Below are 17319 nucleotides of genomic sequence, written 5' to 3'. Positions count from 1 at the left end.
GCTGTTGAAAAGTGCCTTCATCTGCGCTTAACGCTGTACACCAGCATTCCTTTGGCACTAAAATGTACCCTTGCTCTTCAGGTAAAACTGCCCCTATGTGTGTTCAATTTATTCTTGGTAGAGTTCAGACACTGGCCATTTGTACTAGTGTTTGTACTACATTTGGAAATCTCTTCTGTTGTCATGTGAACAGATTGCTTGCCTGACTGCAGAAAAGCATTTTGGAATTCTTCAAAGATAGGATGTATTATTATATTCTGAATGGTACAAGTCTAATCATGTATTAAACTAATCCTCGAACTCTTTTCAGTTCTAGGTAGATGCTGTTCTTAGCTGAAAAGAAATACTCAGTGTTACATACTTCTTGTCAAGCAAAAACTTAACTTTCCTGCAGTGCAGCTGTTGCTGCTACTTTAATCTATCACAATGAAAAAGCTATAGAAGGATTCTTTTAGCCACTAAATTTCACTAAAAGTAACTTTTTATTGTATGCCTGATGTTGATGTTGCGTTTCCAGATTGTGCCAATGCATTTGAAGTTGCTGCATCTTTGGTCTTTGTGGGCTGCTCCTGAGGTCAGAGCCCCTGGAGAGTTGACCTATTGAGTTTTGCCTAGATGAAATGTCTGGATGAAAAAAAAACGAAACTGATGAGACTTCTAGTCCCCTTCTACCTGCTGCGTTCTGAGCTCTCTCACGTCCTGAAATTGTTTTGGGTTTGGTTTTTTGTATCACGATGGGTTTCTTACATCAGCAGTAGCAACACAGCAGGCGAATTAAACCTTTTTCCTCTTGTTAAAGTTACTATTTTAAGCAACTCTCAGACACTGGAGCCAAAGCTTAAATGCAGTCTGACTTCATGCAAGGAAAGCTGCTTTCACACATACTTGTTGAGTACATGTTGGCCCATATTCAGTGGTGTGTATTCCCTTGTGACTCTGCTTTTCTACTTACTCCTCTGCTGTTGGTGATCTCTGTCCAGAGAGACAGGTGAACAGGAAGAGACTGAATGTTTTTGGTGATTCTTTGTAGTTTGAGTGAAGGTGGAGTCAAAGCAGGTGTCTTTCAGGACTTAGGTGGCATGTACAATAAATCACGCTTTCTGAAGTCTCTTGCTGTTCAGTTGCATGCATAGCCTTCTGCTCAGTGCTACAGACCCCACTGTCTGCTCGTGGCCTGTAGAAAAGGGTATAAGAGTAAAATTCTTTTAAGTTGACCGAAGTAGAGCTCAAGAACTGCAATAATTGTTTTCCATTTAGGTTTTGTGGACTGTGAAGGTATTTGTTCAGTTTTGAGAGAAATATTAAGTATTCATTTCTTTTACTACCCCCCTGCTTTTCACTAGATCAGTAACTGTTGAAGTTGTGGTGACACTTGAAATTAAATAATGGCTTTAAAACTGAAGTTAAAACTCTGGCTTTTAGACAGCTAGCTAACTTATGTGAGTTGTCTTGATATTTCTTCAGTCATCTTCATATCAATGCTGTGTTTACTGCAAAGCCTATTTTGGGTTTGCACAGTAACTAAATGCGGTACTAAACTTACTTTATTAGACAGTAGTATTTCTAGCTTAACTGTTCCAGTCTGCTGTATTTTATCGAGTTGTACTTGCCAGCAGGGCTACTGAAAAGCAAGGGCATATTTCTATAGTGATGACCTGACAGTATCGGAGCATGCTGAAACAATACCATGCCTACAGAGCTTTTAGTGCTGTTTCTAAACAGTCTTTGTCTAATGTGTTTGTAACGCAAAAATAGCCGGGAGTCTGTTCCCCTTTATGTAGTGACTGCATGAATAGAGAACAAATGGAAAGGCCTTTTCTGTTTGCATGCTTTAGGAAGAGCCTCCAGGGTACAGGATTTGGAAGCAAAATTGCTATCGCTTCTATTAAATGTGACCACGAGGTCTTGTTTTTAGGTTAAACTGAGCATAAGCAGTCATGCTAATGCCTGTTCTGTGTTAAGACTGCTGTGAGCACTACTGTAGGAGGCCTTTCTAGCGGAAGTAATACTTGCTTTGGCAACATCAGTTACATTAGTTTTAGCAGTCTTTCACTGCCTATGCATGGCAGAACTCCTGCTGATACTGGAGCATTTTGGCACAAGAATTGGTAGGTTAGAAATTCTGAAAAATCCTTAGGTGGTTAGGAGGTGATCTTGCTGAACTAGAGTAGTAAGACTCTCATGCTTCAGTGGGCAAGAGTTCATAATGCATTTTTCATGTACTTTTGTCTTAAAAAGGTCTATACAAAGATAACAACCAAAATGAAGCACTTGAAGGTAAGCTTGTGGCTGATGCAGCTTTTGAGGAGGTACAGATAGCTCAGCCAAGCTGTGTTTGTCAGCCTAAACATCTTGCTCCTGAAATGGGACTTGTGCATTAGGGTAGATAACACTACTCAGAAGCAATGGTAATCAACGAATATTGCACCCTACCACCATGCCTTTTTATTAGGTTTTGGCATAGGACACAATACTAATGATGTGCATTACTACAAAATAATGATGTAAGAATATACTTGAGATGTCTGTGCTAATTTAGATTTCCCCTTGTGTAAAACAGTTGTAAACATCAGTGGCTGGTTGTCTGGCCAACAGCTGTCTGCTTCTCTTTTTATTTTTTTCGATTCAGGTATATATGAGGTCTTGAATTCAACTTGAAGTAGACTCTTTTGAAGAGCTTCAGTATCTTATTGCAGCAGACCTAAACCGTTCTGGCCCACAAAAAACCCCAAGTTCTGGTGGAACTTGACCTGCAGGGGAGTTAGTGTGCTGGCTTGATGTTTCCTGAGTCTTTTAAACCTGTATGAAACCATCTCTTTCTCCCCAAATCATATCATTTGAGAAAAGAGGTCTCAGATTCTAAGATGTGATCAGTTCCTCCTGTTACAAAGGAGGGGAAGAACAAGTCTTCCAAACATGCAGTGGTACCTTTAGTTGCTTCTGGGGGCAGCCCATCCTATAAGCAAAGGAATCTTTGCACTAGGAAGTGTCTGGGGAGGTGGCAAGGTCCTTGAGATGAAAACTGTTGCACTGGTAAGAGTTTTCACAAGTTACTGGGCACTGCAATTTGAAGCTGCTAAAAGTGTTTTCTGCCAAAGTTCAAATGGATCAATTCTTCTAATACACTTGAATAGTCACAGTCAGTTTCATTGTGTAGAGAATTAGGACGACAGATTTATCCCTCTTCTACAGCATTGCTGCAGCTTTGAGAAATGTTTCGGGGTTTGATGCTTTGGTGGCTGAACATAAGAATGTCCTGTTAAAATTATGCCCTGTTTTGTCTCTTGATGGTATATGAGCTTGTATATGTAAGATGTCATTGCAATTAGAGAAACTGTAGGGGTGTGCAGGAGAAGATTGACAGGAGCAGAAGACAGACACTTGAACTGTTAACAGTGTTTTCTCCCGAGCTGGGTGACACATACTCTAGTGTGATGGCTTTTGTTTCTTTGCCTTGCTCTGGCAAGCTTTAAGCAATAATATCTTGTAGAATTTGAGTCTTGCACTTTTTACTGTGCAAGATCAAGTCTTGCTCCTTTTATACACCAAGCTCAGAGTCTGTCTCAAAACTGCCTAGGGTATTTAAGCACCTCATGCCCTGTTCTTACCTGACAGAAGCATACAGGCCATGTACAGAGCAGTGAAACCCTTACTGGCCAGAGTCTTCCTCTGCAGGAACTGTCATCTCAAGGATTCATGTGATGGAGTGAGGCCTTTTGATTAAATTGGGGGCTGTGTTGGTTCAGATGGAAATTGCTGCCTGCTATAATAGACCAACTCTGTTTAGGACCTAGTTTCTGGTCAACCAATAATCATTGCATAGGCATATAAGTAATTGCTCCTTATAAGCCTTCATGATGTATTCTTTAGGGAATTTGTGAACAGTTGATTTTTGTGTCTCTGTAGCTAGTTACATGATCAAAGTACACAATCTTCTATATGTGCAAGGAGGTAGATGATCTTTGACTGTCATATGCATGCAACTGCTAAAAACCTTGTTCATGACAAGGTGATTGGTAACAACCTAGCCAGTATTGTCCATGGCAGTGCTGTTTGTTGGCGAGATGTTATTACGAATGAGCTTTCTCTGTACCCAGCGTAGTTACCTGTTGCTTTTTTGTCAATGTAGTTCAATATCACTTGAAACATGTAAAGCGTGCTGCTGTGCCTCCTGCAGCAATGGTGACTGTCTGGAGGTAGCTTGTATTCGTACTGGTTCTGTACTGGAGAGCTACAGCAGCACCTCTGAAGCTGATATCAGTCTTGCCAGTGTCACGTGCTTGCAGTACCTTAGCATGCGCACACTTTTCCGCTGAAGACAGTATTTAAGCCCTTCAAGCATATGATCTTGGCTTTTTATTATTTCTTTCTCCCTTCTCTGTTAAAGAGCATTTGATCTTTTGTATGTGTTAACAGAAACAAAACCTGTTTGAGAGAAGAGTTCAAGTCCTTAACATTCACTTTAATGCCTGGCTTTCTTAGTAATTGCTCCTGAGAATTGATGTGTGTTAAAAGCACTAATATCAAGCAATACTCATTCTTCAGCTCTCTGATTTGAGAGTATTTGAAGTACATGAATGGTGGAATGTATAGCTGTGTATGAATGCTGCCTGGGAAGGAACAGTTTGTTGTAATTATCACCCCTGGAAATGAGACCACATGTGTCTCAAGGAGGTCCTGTTTTCTTTATCATGGTTATCCTGAAGGTGAAATTCATCTCAGAGATGTAAATCTAAATTCTTGAGGAAGGGGTGGAAGTGGTTTAGGTGGCTGCCTGGGAAAGTGTAGAGCTGTTTTCAGGTGCACACTGCCAGCACACCTACACTTCTCAGGGAAGTAACCTCTCTGCCCCTATTATTGGCAGCTTTTGCCTCCTCGAGGATGATTCAATAGAATAAAACTTGACTTTATGAAAAGTTTTGGTGAAATGGGGAAAATGGCAATTATGGGAGATGTCATGCGAAAATTCCATGTTAATAAATGGAGGAACTATACTGGAAAGCTACTACTGAGTTTCTCAGTATACTATTTGCCACTTCTTATTTGAGTGTTATCGAAATAACTAATCCTTGGTACTTCAGTAGCATGATAGTGAGTTAAGGTAGGTGAATGACACTAACAAAAAGGACAGGGAACTGCGTGAAAGAGTCCAGCGCAGAGCCACGAAGATGGTTAAGGGGTGAAACATCTCCCTTATGATGAAAGGCTGAGGGAGCTGGGTCTCTTTAGCTTGGGGAAGAGGAGACTGAGGGGAGACCTCATCATGTTTGTAAACATGGAAAGGGTGAGTGTCAGGAGGATGGAGCTGGGCTCTACTTGGCGATGACCAGTGACAGGACAAGGGGCAATGGATGCGAGCTGGAGCACAGGATGTTCCACATTAACATAAGGAAGAACTTTTTCATTGTGAGGGTGACAAAGCACTGGAACAGGCTGCCCAGAGAGGTTGTGGAGTCTCCTTCTCTGGGGACTTTCAGAACCTGCCTGGATGTGTTCCTGTGTGACCTACTCTAGGTGGTCCTGCTCTGGCAGGGGGATTGGACTAGATGATCTTTCGAGGTCCCTTCCAACCCTAACAGTCTGTGAGTCTATAACTCTTTTCAAATTATACAGTGATTGCTTTAGGGGGCGGGGAAATCTCTGTGCTGCCCTGGGAACAGTGGGGCCAGACTCTTGACTGTACTGATACGTATCCGAACTCGTTTATTTACAGGGTTTGGTAGTATTCCTCCGGACTTGCACCGTGGTGTGACTTGAAACATGGCTTACATGAATTAAGTTGTGAATACAAAGGAGACATCTCTTCTAATGTTTGAGTACCTGTTTAAACATCAAACTTGTGTAGTTAAGCAAGGTTTGCATAGTTAAAAGCTGTTGCATGTAGTCCTCTTCTCCCCCTGCCACAGTGTGTTCTGTGAGCTGAAGACTTGGTGGTGTTGGAGTTGGGTAACAAGCACTTCTTTGAAGATAAGATGTCTCTGGGGCTGGTCAGAGGGCTAACTTTTGCAGATATTTTAGTGTCCAAAATGGTGCTGTGAGTGAGCTGCCTGAATTTTGTACCTGTTCACCTGTAGGTTTTAACTTCTTTCTGAGCTTTGATTATCCTGGAGTCATTTAAGTGCATCTGGAGAGAGCACAAAGCTTTTTTTTTATTTGTAAGTGTTGTATTTGTCCTTTAGAGAGCTGTTTTTTCAGAGCCAAATTAATCAAGTACTCTTGCCCAGCTTAGAGTATTAGTTAGCTTTTCATAAGAAGCTTTCTTGTTGAATAATAATGTGCACCTGCTTTTTATGCATACACATGATTACTGTTCCTGGTCTGCAGGGTAACAGCTGAATGTGCCCCTCTAATTAGAACTGTAGCTGTTTTCTGTAGACATCTGTCATGTTAGTTAAGCAACAAAATACATGGAGTGACTAAGTATGTATAAAGCTCATTCAAAAGAGCCTTATTGTGTTGGCATTAACATGGTCATTAGTGTAAGAATATTGTTTGGACCAGTTAGCTATAAAGTTAGTAAATGGTAGAATGTTGTTGATAAATGTTTCAGCTTGGTTGCAATCAAATTCTTGCATTAATATAATCATAGCAATGTAGGATTCTGGATAATACTGCTTTGATACAAAAATCTGCCAGTGCTTGATTCCTAATTAGTATTGCTTGTAGGTCTAAACTGTTAACTTGATTAACACATATCTTTTAAGTCACATGGTACTTCTGAGGCGTGTGTGTTTAATTTTGTTCTGTGTTAAAGGGAGGTTGTTACACATGAGACTGAGAGAATATGGCTTAAAAAAGAAAAATACTTAGTTGGAAGAAATTAATAGCATTTCAAGGAAGTAACTTCATTTATACAATCGATGTAGTATGTTACATGCTTTTAGAACTGGATGTGTATTTTAATTCAGTTCACTTAGTTGGTATGATCTGCCACCTGAGTTTTCTGTGAAGTATCACATTGAGTATTTGAATACATGATTTTGCTGAGCAGTAGGAGCAATAGGAGGTCTATAGGTTATAGTACTAGAAATGTCATGTTGCCTTTTTAGAGATCCAGTTAAAGTAATTACTGATCTGCATCAAATGTAGTAGGGGTTTGTAGCTACTTGAGGAGGGAACTAGGTGATAAGATGGGATCTTAATTGGTTTTTAATTGTTTTTTGTTTAACTTGCCCCACTGATTCTGCTCTGGTGTCCAAAATAGAACTTCATGTAACAAAGTATGCCAAGTCGTAGCTTGTTACTGTTTGATTCTGGAAGATGCAGCAGCGTCTCATTAGATGGCTTGGACTTGGGGATGGGGAAGGTGAGAGGGAGATGAAAATGGTTAAAGCAAGTAAGTGGTCTTGGAGGATGCAGGTCTCTAACCTTGAACATAAGAAGATAAGAGAACTGCACTGAACTTAACTGCTTGTGGATCACGGTTGTAGTAAGAGTTTTATGCATAGCAGTGAACTGTGAAAGGCAGATCATGTAGATAAAGGAGTTGATCATGCTAGTCGTTCGTGATTTGTGAATAGTAATGCCATGGATTTCAGTTGATCTGGAAGGCTTATTGGTGGGAGAAAGCTAGAAAAGCATTTCGAATAGAGGACCAGGCTTAACGGAAGGGTGCTCTTGACACTTCTAGGAAACTTCAGTAAAACAGCATCTGCCTGTGTTGGTGGAGTTAATGCTTCAGGAAACAATTTTTATTCTTTCTTGAAAGGAGTATCTTGTGGTTCTCAGTTCCTTGGAAATATGGAACTTGGAAAAAACCAAAAACCCCAAACAGACAACAAGCAAATGAATTCCCCCCCACCCCAAAACCCAGGCAACCAAAATCATGACCCAAACCAAACAGAACTCCTGTCACAGGTTGTCTGGCTCTTGCAGAGCTTAAGCTCAGTGTCTGGGGGAAGACACCTGAACTACAGCTGCAAGCACTAAGTTCTTCCAACTCCAACTGATGGGATGATGCCCAGTAGTTAACAGTGGGGGAAGGTGCTGTGCTAATGCAGTGGGGGAAAGTGAGGCAGAGTTGCTCTTTCTGCTCTAGGAATATTTTTTTCTTCATATAATGGAACACCACATGCTACTAGATGGACTCAGTCACTCATACAGCTCAGACAAGTTCTGCAGTATGATGAGTTTCCTCGTACTGTCTCAAGAAGGCATGTAGATGACTGGCTTGTAACTAATGTGTTCAGAAAGCAAGGACTTTGCAAGATCAAGGGTCTTAATGTCTCTTTGGTTGTTTTTGGTAACTTGACAGTTACCACCTTTGGAGGTGGCTTACTGTACTTATTAAAAAAATGGAATGGTTAAAGCATCTTGTTGTCTTGGACACTTTTTTCCTGAAGTTGTATTCGTGCCTATCATGTGTTTGATGTGAGGAAGACAAGAAATACATAGATTATTGAGACTAGTGGAGTGTGCTTTGGGTTTAAGGTAGAAATAGTAGTATAATTACTCAAGAAAAATACCCAGGAAAGATTAATCTGAAAAAGTATGTATCGTTTTGGAATATGCTTCATAACTGAGTGTAGAATGGTTCTGGAACTGGGAAATGAGGCATTTCAAAAATGGCAATGCAGAATTTCTAACTTCTCCCATATTCAACTCTTTTTTGCCCAATGCTTAAATTCCATGTTTTGATGTGGGGGTAAGCACTTGATCAAGTGCTTGGAACTGAGGTGGAAGATTGCCTGTTCATGGTGCTGAAGTTTAGATAGGTAGTAAATTATCTGACAGTCAATCCAATAATAAAAGTACCAGTGATTAAGTGGGACTGTGTGATATCTCTTTTGTTCAGTACAGCTCTTACTCATAACACAGGCAATTTACTTCCTCCATATACTATATGTCTTTACTGTGTGATCTTTGAACCACTTTCTAACAGTGGCTTTTAGAGGCCTTCATGAAACTCTTTGGTCACAATCCCTATATGATCTTCCAATGAAGCGCTAAAATAAAAATCTTCTAATCTGCAGCACGGCCAAGTACAGTGTGGTGACATTTCTACCTCGATTCCTGTATGAGCAGATAAGAAAAGCTGCAAATGCATTCTTCCTCTTCATTGCCTTACTGCAGGTATTGTTTTATTGGTTTGCCTTGATTATAAAATGAAATTGGAATGTAGAGAAGTTATTTCAGTTGTTATGCTTAACTGCAAAGAGGTTCTTAGACATTTTAATAATAATATTAGTGAGGTATGTACTTAATAATTTAAATTAGAAGGCAACTTAGACTTTTTTCAGTGTAATTTGTAAAATACAGCTGCTTTTATTCTTAAGTAAAAACAAGAGGTAGTATTGTAAAACATGGAGCTATTGACCATACTGGAAAAAGCATGTGTGCATTCTTGTGAAAATGCTGACTGCTTAGTTCAGGTTATCACAATTCCAGGTGAATTACATTATTTTAATGCTTTGCTTGTGGAGAAGAGAAATAGAGTAAAAGGCATGTACAACAATTTTATCTTCTCACTTTATGATAGTAGTTTCTTCAGACCTACTGAGAGCTTAGATTAGTTTACCTACTGAAATTGGATGTCAGTCAGGCACAAATCATACAGCTTAGCGTTCTCCTGTCCGAGAGCTTTGTATAGAGTTCTAAATTTGCTAGAAACTGATTTTAAATACAAATATAAAACGGGTATCTCTTCTCCCTCTGTTCACAGCAAATTCCAGATGTCTCTCCAACAGGAAGATATACCACCTTGGTGCCATTGCTATTTATTTTAACAGTTGCTGGCATCAAAGAAATCATAGAAGACTATGTGAGTATGATTATGGGGAAGGCTGTAGTAAACATAGCGTTTCAAAAAAGCCACAAACCGGCACAAAGCTATGCATCTCTGAAGTCTGAGTCCCTGCTGAACAGCAGCAAAATATCCTTTTGACTTTCAAAGCTCTGAACTGGACTAGAATTTCTGTAGCACACTGAGGTAAATTAAGCATTTTCTTTATAGATGGGGAACAAGGAAACAGTAGAAGTCAGGACACTTCTACCTCTTCAAGCTTGTTTATTTAGGCTTTTATTAGAAAGGCCTGGTGAAAAAGGTACTGTAGAGGCCTGACACACGCGTGGCCTTTCTAGTTGGTCTTGAAAATGTGTGGGGGGAGCAACTTTAGCATAGAGCAAACTGTTTTGGTGAAAATCTGCACAAAGTTGCTTGGATACTGTTTATAATAAAGAGGTCTTTCTGCTTTGCAAAGTTGTGATGAATAAAATAATTTAGAAATCAGTCTAAACTAACAGCACACAGAATGTATAGTGCAGCTGTCATCTAAATATACCATTTCTTGTTGTTCCATTTGTTTTCCTTCCAAAAACCAGTTTTGGAGGCTTAGCTTTTTTTGCTGCTGATCCAGGTTTGAGCCTGATGTCCAACATGGGGACTCTCACTTTAAAGTTATATTAAGTTTTTACAAACTACTTTGATTTAAATGACTTGTGTGGCTTTAAAAAAAAAAAAATCCCAACCAACACAAACCAAACCAAAACAACCAAAAACCACAAAACCAAACATAAAGGCAAAAATGACCCGTTTTTGTCATCTTGCTGTTTGTCATGTTTCTAGCTCTAATGGTTTTGCAATCTGTAATGAGGTGTAATGAAATGTTTTTGTTTCCTTGCAGAAAAGGCATAAGGCAGACAGTGCGGTAAATAAAAAGAAAACAATAGGTAAGACTAAACAGTCTTCAAGTTAAATATTTAAAGTGCAAATAATGAATACCAGAACACTTATTTTTGAACAATTGTATTGCTTAAACAGTCATGATGGTGGGGAATGCATGTCTTTTTGGACTAGGTAGTTACTGCTGTGTTAGGATTTGACTTAACCAGATGTTTCAGACTGCTGATAGTATGACAATTGAGGGTGAGGCATGGGGGGGATTATTAGCATTAGTAAGTTCATGTAATTTCAAGGCTGGTCAAAGTAACACAGTTCTGAGTTCCTCCAAGAAAACAAGCAGTTTTCTCCCCTGCCAAACTCTATCCTGACTAGCCTAAAAAAAAAAGGCAAAAAAAGGTGCCAAACCACCCAGAGTGAAAACCCACAAAGAAACACCACCCTCCCAAAAAAAAAAAAAAAAAAACCACCAAAAAAAAAACCCCCAAAAAAACCAACAAACCCTTGAAACACTAAAAGTTGGTGTCAAAGGGCTTTTAAGGCATTTTTATCAATGCTGCTGCCCTTGAAATGTAGGAAGATCTCTTGGGGTTTTGTGGATTTGCTTTCCTGAATTGTCATTGAAAGAGAACACTGATATCCTCTGAATGCCTACATATCCTGAAGGTATTGACACTACTTGGCACTGAATACCTGAAGACATAATTTTTTCCTTCATCTCCCATAACTGAAAATCTGTGCAGAAAATACAGAGTTCATTGATGGATGCCCTGTGGTCAGTCTGTGCTTCAGTCATGGATCTCCATGTTCCTGGGCTGACAGCTCCTCTGCTACTCCTCCATGGAGATCTGCAGGTGAAACAGAAAACACAGGGACCTGACATTTAAGTAGAGCCCCTTCCTCCCAAATTCATTTAGTTCAAGTATCAAAAAGCTAGAGTAACACTTAAGGGAACATGAGGAACTGAACAACCTGCTAGCTCCATGCTTGAGTTAATGGGCATGGTGTTCGCAGGACTATTTTCAGTGAGTTGGTTTTTCCTTCCTGCTTGAGAAGTTAATTTGATCATTGAGATTGTGTATTAATGAATGTCAAAAAGCATTGCTTTACCACTTCTTCAAGGTAATTTCTCTAAGAGTCTGGAAACATGTTTCAAGTACAAGAACGCTGTATGTATTAGTCATGAGAAATCAGCGATTAACTAGCTGTAGCGCAACAGGCCTTGTTATAGGTAATATCAAAGGCTGCTTTTTCAAAGGTCACGTAGGCAGTTCTAATTCATTTGTAGTTGGAGAACATGCGCTAAAAACCACTTCAAGGCAAGTTTATCACAGTAATTGTGGAGAAGCAACCTTAGAGAACACAAAGTATTCCTATGGGGCGAAGTGGAACTTGGCTTTTAAAACCTGCACTAAAATAATTTTATTTTTTACATTTGACTACAGTTTTCAAATTGATACTTAAAACTGTATTCTCATATTTCTTAAGAGGAAGGCTGAAGAGGCTCATTCTTGAAACTTGTATTATGAGAATGAAAAGCTAATTCATGTTCAGGGTGCGATTAAGATGAATTAAATTAAAGTTTTGTATGTGCGTTTGGATTCCTCTTATAGCCAAGTGAGGTCTAGTTAGTTCAATCAGTATAGAGAGCAGTTTAACTCACTCAAAAGTAGATGTATGCTGGCTGCTTGGCTATGTTCTGAGCTTCACTGCCTGCAGTGACAAGACACTTGCTTCAGTAACATGCATGTAGGCTTTGAACTTACCTTCATGTTCAGTTTTTTGAGCAGTAGTGTATCTTCAAAGCACATTTCCTAGATTAAATTTACGATTGAAAACATTGATTTGCTTTGCAGAGTGGCTTTGGTATGTAGGAATTAAACTCCCTTTGGAGGAAGCTAAATTGAAAGTTCTGCTCCAGGTGAGCACTGTACATCTCCGTTAGGAGCTGGAGCGTGTTAGGCTCTGAGCCAACATTTCATGTCTTGGATGGCTTCATGTGGTGTATGTGGAGATGACATTGAATCTAGGGACCAGACTAAATGTAATCCCAAGTGGAGCCCATGAGCAGCATATTACATAAATGTAGAGAGCTTAGTAATAACTGTTCTGAGGTATTGATCCTCTTACTGTCAAATTACAGAATAAGCCATGAGCGTTTAATGCTGTGTGGGGTGTCCTCTAATAGTAGACACAGGGCTAGCAAACTGCTGTGCAAGACTGATGGGAAATGCTTGCCCTTCAGGAACAGCATATGGCCGTACATACACACCTAGATGTGAGTGACAGCATTAAGTCTTAGATCTAAAACATCCAATACACTGTTTTTAAGTCTTAGAAAGTCTTAGGAGGTTTCTATTGAAACTCTGATTTTGAGAAGGAGCGGTCTTTTTAGGTACTTGTTCTTTGTTATTTTAACCAAATACCTTTTGACAATGAATAATTCATCAATCTTACACTCCTGTAAATATTATAAAGACAGTCTTTTCTGTCTTTTGGAGTACTCCTATAAAACTGGGTTAAGCAGAGTGCAAAATTGCAACCCCAAAGTTTCTGAACTTTCACGTCTAATGGAAGCTTTCTCTTTAGATTGTGGGGCTATGAGTTAAAGTTGCTTCAGTAATTTCCTTGACCAATTAATTTTAATAATGAAATTGACTTCAGTAAGCACAACCTAAATTGTTTAATTAAGTAAATTATCTACAAGACTGAGTTCATGGCACTTGAAGCTACAAAATACCTTCATTGCATATAAACATACAACAATGTGAACTGTTTGCTAAAACATCTCCAGAATTTGCTGGTGGAACAGGGAGCTGCTTAAAGCAAGGCACAGGAGATGCTGTGTTGCAATTCTCTGAGGGTGTGGGTTTTGAGTCAAGGCTGCAGCTATGTGTCTTTTTCACTTGAGAATTCTGGACTCAGGACTTCTGAATTCTGAAGTACGCAGAGCTCAATTCAAGCACAGCTTAGAAGAGGCAAGGAAGTGATGCAAAAAAACCCTGTTCATCCTCTAAACTTGTATATACTTGTGTGGGGGGAAGTTCAGCAGTTTAGATGCATCACTAGCAGTGCTTGTGTTGCTGCCCACCATTTTTTTTTAAACAGTTTTCTTCACTGTGATCCGTCCACTGTAATGTTAAATCTCAGGATTCAGTGCTCCAGAGTGTGTGGCCTGAGGACAGGAATCAAGAGATGGGTTTGTTGTGCTTGATCTAATCTGGCAAATCTTGCATTCCTGTTTATGGAATGGCCTAACCTGCGTAGGATGGTTGGGCTGTATTCAGCAGAATAGCATCTTCTGCGAATTTAGTATGGCTTTCAAACGAGCTATGCCTGTGAATTGGGTGGAACTGAGGAGAATATTGTTTGTATTCAAAGCAGGGGGCTGGCCTCTTTGACTTTTGTCTGCTGCATGCTATGCTTTTTGAACATCTTTGAAAACTGGCTGCAGCCACTTCTAGTGAAGGGTTTGAGTTTTAAGTATACCTGCTGTGCTTATACCTGCACTGCATTTGGTTACTCAGTAATGACTGGGCATAATTTTTTTACCTTACTATTTAGGCTAGAGTAGCATTAATTATATGTAGAAGCATCTAGAGGAACTACCTGGGTGGAAAACCATGTTCTAGAGTAGATGGATGATCAATGAGTGTGTTAAGACAGCAGTGTAGGACTTGAGCACTACAGAAGCCACGGCCTGTTTCAGTACCTTGTTTTCTTTCTTGTCTCAGCATGAAATTCAGCATTTAGGGTTCTCCTTCTGTCAAAACAGATGTTTGCTTTCCATTAGGACTTAGAACTTGCTTGACGGTTAAGCCTCAGCCTTGTAAGGGCAATTGGCGTCGTAGTGAAGTTGGGTGTGTCAGAGTCAAAATATAACAAGTAAAATGCAAGGAAAAGGTGAGAAGTGAAAACTCTGTGGTTAAGTCATACATAGAGTAAAGATGCTTCCTGATACTGATTGATAGTGGGCAGTAATGCCCTTTGTTTCAAGGAAGGTCATTTCCCTAAGAAGTAACAACTCTGCCCATCTGTAGGTTAGTAAGAAAGGCTGCCAAAAAGAAATCAGGCCACCAACTGTTGTCTAGCAGGTGATAAATATGATATAAACATTAAGGGCAGATTCTTCCTTTTTCTTGAATGTGCATGCCTACAGCTGGGGACAAAAGTGTGGTCCCAGCTTCTGGAAAGTACTTCTCTGATCTGTGTTTTGGTTCCTGTTCTGGTCAATGGTGGCTACTGTTGATATAGTTGTTCTGAAATTTGTCTGAATCTTGGCTATTTAGTCTAATTTAACTTTAAACTTTCTTTCCAGTTCTAAGAAATGGGATGTGGCAGAACATTATGTGGAAAGAGGTAAATATAACTGGGGATGGGAGGGAGTGGGAGAAAGTATTAAAGAATTACTCTTGCCAAAATGAATTTGGAGGTCTAGAATTAACGTATGCTGTGGGAGAACTCCCTGTGACTTGGGGTGGGAGGGAACCTTTCTGTTGCAATACTGAAAACTGCCCTGAGCAAGGCACTGAGTTACCCTTCTTTAAAACCTAGTACTAAGTTTTAGTCATGCTGATGAACTGTTGTGTTTTTGCTTGGGCAGTTAGTATGCTCCAGGGTTTAAACGGTATTTTGGTTTTAGTCTGTATCTAGAAGAGTAACTTTCACTGCAATGCTGTACCTCCCCTGAAAGTGTAACAGATTTATTTTGCTACCTGTGCTAAGAAGTTCTTGGGGTTTGAGGCGAATTAGAAATCTGTTTGCTAAAGTAAGCAACACAAGCCCTGCTGCTGCCTCAGGCACTTGGGACCCATGTTCTGTGAAGCCCTGTGCCAGGATCTGGTAAGCTTTATTTCTAGAACTTCCTAAAATCCCTCAGCACAAGCCCTGCTGCTGCCTCAGGCAGTTTCGACCCATGTTCTGTGAAGCCCTGTGCCAGGATCTGGTAAGCTTTATTTCTAGAACTTCCTAAAATCCCTCAGCATATATTGATCTAATTGTGGCTTGTAATGCATTTTTAAAGATGAAATCAGCCCTGTTATCTAATAAATGAGGAAAAAATACACCCTTTTAAAACCTCTGGGAAATGAGACCTGCCTCAAGAGACCTGAAAGCAATCCTGCTACATAGTATTGGGCTATAGTAGAAACTAAAGATTGCCAGGACTCTCATGGCTAATGCTCATGCCTGTTTATGCAGTTCCATGTCTTGTTTGTAGTGAGGATGGGGAATTGAAAGATGTTTAAAGCTGAGCCTGAAATCTGGTTTTCTTATACTCTTAAGCACTTCTCGAATTGGCCTGTGTCTGCATTTGCATGTTGTCCAGCCTTACATTTATTGTTGGGGAATAACAGTTCTGTACTAGCCACCTTGTTTGCTTTAAGGCAGACTTCTCATCTCTTTTGTCCTGGAATTGGTAGGGAATTTGTGTTCAGTGGGATCGGAGTAAGACAATGAATCTGCTGTTCGAACACTTAAAATTTTGGAAATTTATATGTTAAAAATATTAAGCCCATTTCAGACTCTCAGCAATGCATTGATGCAAGCAGCCTGACAATTAGCAGCTAATCTTGGCTTACTGTTTTGAGAGTGCTACTTGGATCTAACTAGAATGAAAGTCCTGTGTGTGTGTGGCTCCCATTAAAGGTGCCAGAAACTCTTATATCATCAGTATTCCAGAAATCAGGACTTTATCTATCTCGAGTGGCTATAGGTGAGGGAAGAACTGGTTGATGCTATCTAGCTGTAGAGACAATACTCTGTGCTAGTGACTAGTACAAGCAGTGTATAGAAAAAGGGCAAAGGGAAAATGGTAGAGGTGACTGGGTAAGTCAGTCATATGAAGAAGGAATAGGAGAAACTAGATACTTGAGGACTGTAGGGTTTTAAAGATAACTCTTTTCCTGAGGGGGGAAGAATCTTTCTGTACATGAAATAACACTAAAGGAAAAGACCTCTGAAATTTGGATGATAGCAGGATTACAGAAGAAAGTTGGTTTTGCTAAATATAAGCCTGAGAAGTTCACATTTTCCAGTTGAATGCATCTATTTTTTTCTATAAAGAATTGTTTACCTTGCCTTCAGAAAAGGGAAGGCTTTGCTTCCAAACTTGCAGTGAAAAGTACTCTGACTTTCAGAAGCACTGTCTCTAGCTGTTTTGTGCATGATGCTGTCCTTTTGACTGGGTGAAATAAAGTAACAAAACTAACATTGCAGACAAGCGAACTGTTTTGTTTTTCTTTTCCATGCTACTGTACTCCTGCCCCTGACTCAACAGGTAGCGGTAGGCGATATTGTGAAGGTCACCAATGGGCAACATCTTCCAGCAGACATGATCATTCTATCTTCCAGGTATCCTGAATGGGTGTGGAAATGATGTGTCTGATGAACTGAGGTGCAGAGGACTTGAAACTCTGTATTTGCTATTAATAAAAGCAGACATCAGATGGCACTAATTCTTCTCCACATCTAAAACCAAATTTCAACAACGTGAAAACAGTGCTGTAGTAGGGAATGATTTGTGTGTCGTTGTAGATAGATAGGTTCTTAAAGAAGGCTTCTTTAAGACTTCATAGTGCTGTGTATGTGTAATTCATGGAGTGTATCACTGAGTTTGTTGGAAGACTGAAGGTCTGTTACACAAACTTCAAGCAGTCAGTTGCTCTATGGCCTTCTGAGGATTCCTTCATTTAAGTAAGCAA

General features: G+C 39.8%; 1 protein-coding gene across 3 annotated transcripts in view; it reads left to right on the top strand.

Annotated features, from left to right (window-relative positions):
• Window positions 1–17319, top strand: part of ATP8A2 (ATPase phospholipid transporting 8A2) — a 340483-nt gene that overhangs the window by 47422 nt on the left and 275742 nt on the right. For all 3 annotated transcript variants that reach the window (XM_086481834.1, XM_086481835.1, XM_086481836.1), the window contains 5 exons: window positions 8973–9072; window positions 9662–9760; window positions 10623–10668; window positions 14937–14977; window positions 16896–16969. In XM_086481834.1, coding sequence (XP_086337960.1) covers window positions 8973–9072; window positions 9662–9760; window positions 10623–10668; window positions 14937–14977; window positions 16896–16969 — 360 coding nt within the window. The remainder of the gene's footprint in view (window positions 1–8972; window positions 9073–9661; window positions 9761–10622; window positions 10669–14936; window positions 14978–16895; window positions 16970–17319) is intronic.

The sequence above is a fragment of the Leptosomus discolor genome, chromosome 1 (assembly GCF_034619465.1).
Source record: "Leptosomus discolor isolate bLepDis1 chromosome 1, bLepDis1.hap2, whole genome shotgun sequence".
Lineage (NCBI taxonomy): Eukaryota > Metazoa > Chordata > Aves > Leptosomiformes > Leptosomidae > Leptosomus > Leptosomus discolor.
Note: the sequence above shows the minus strand (reverse complement) of the source record. Positions and strands in the feature narration are given on the sequence as shown.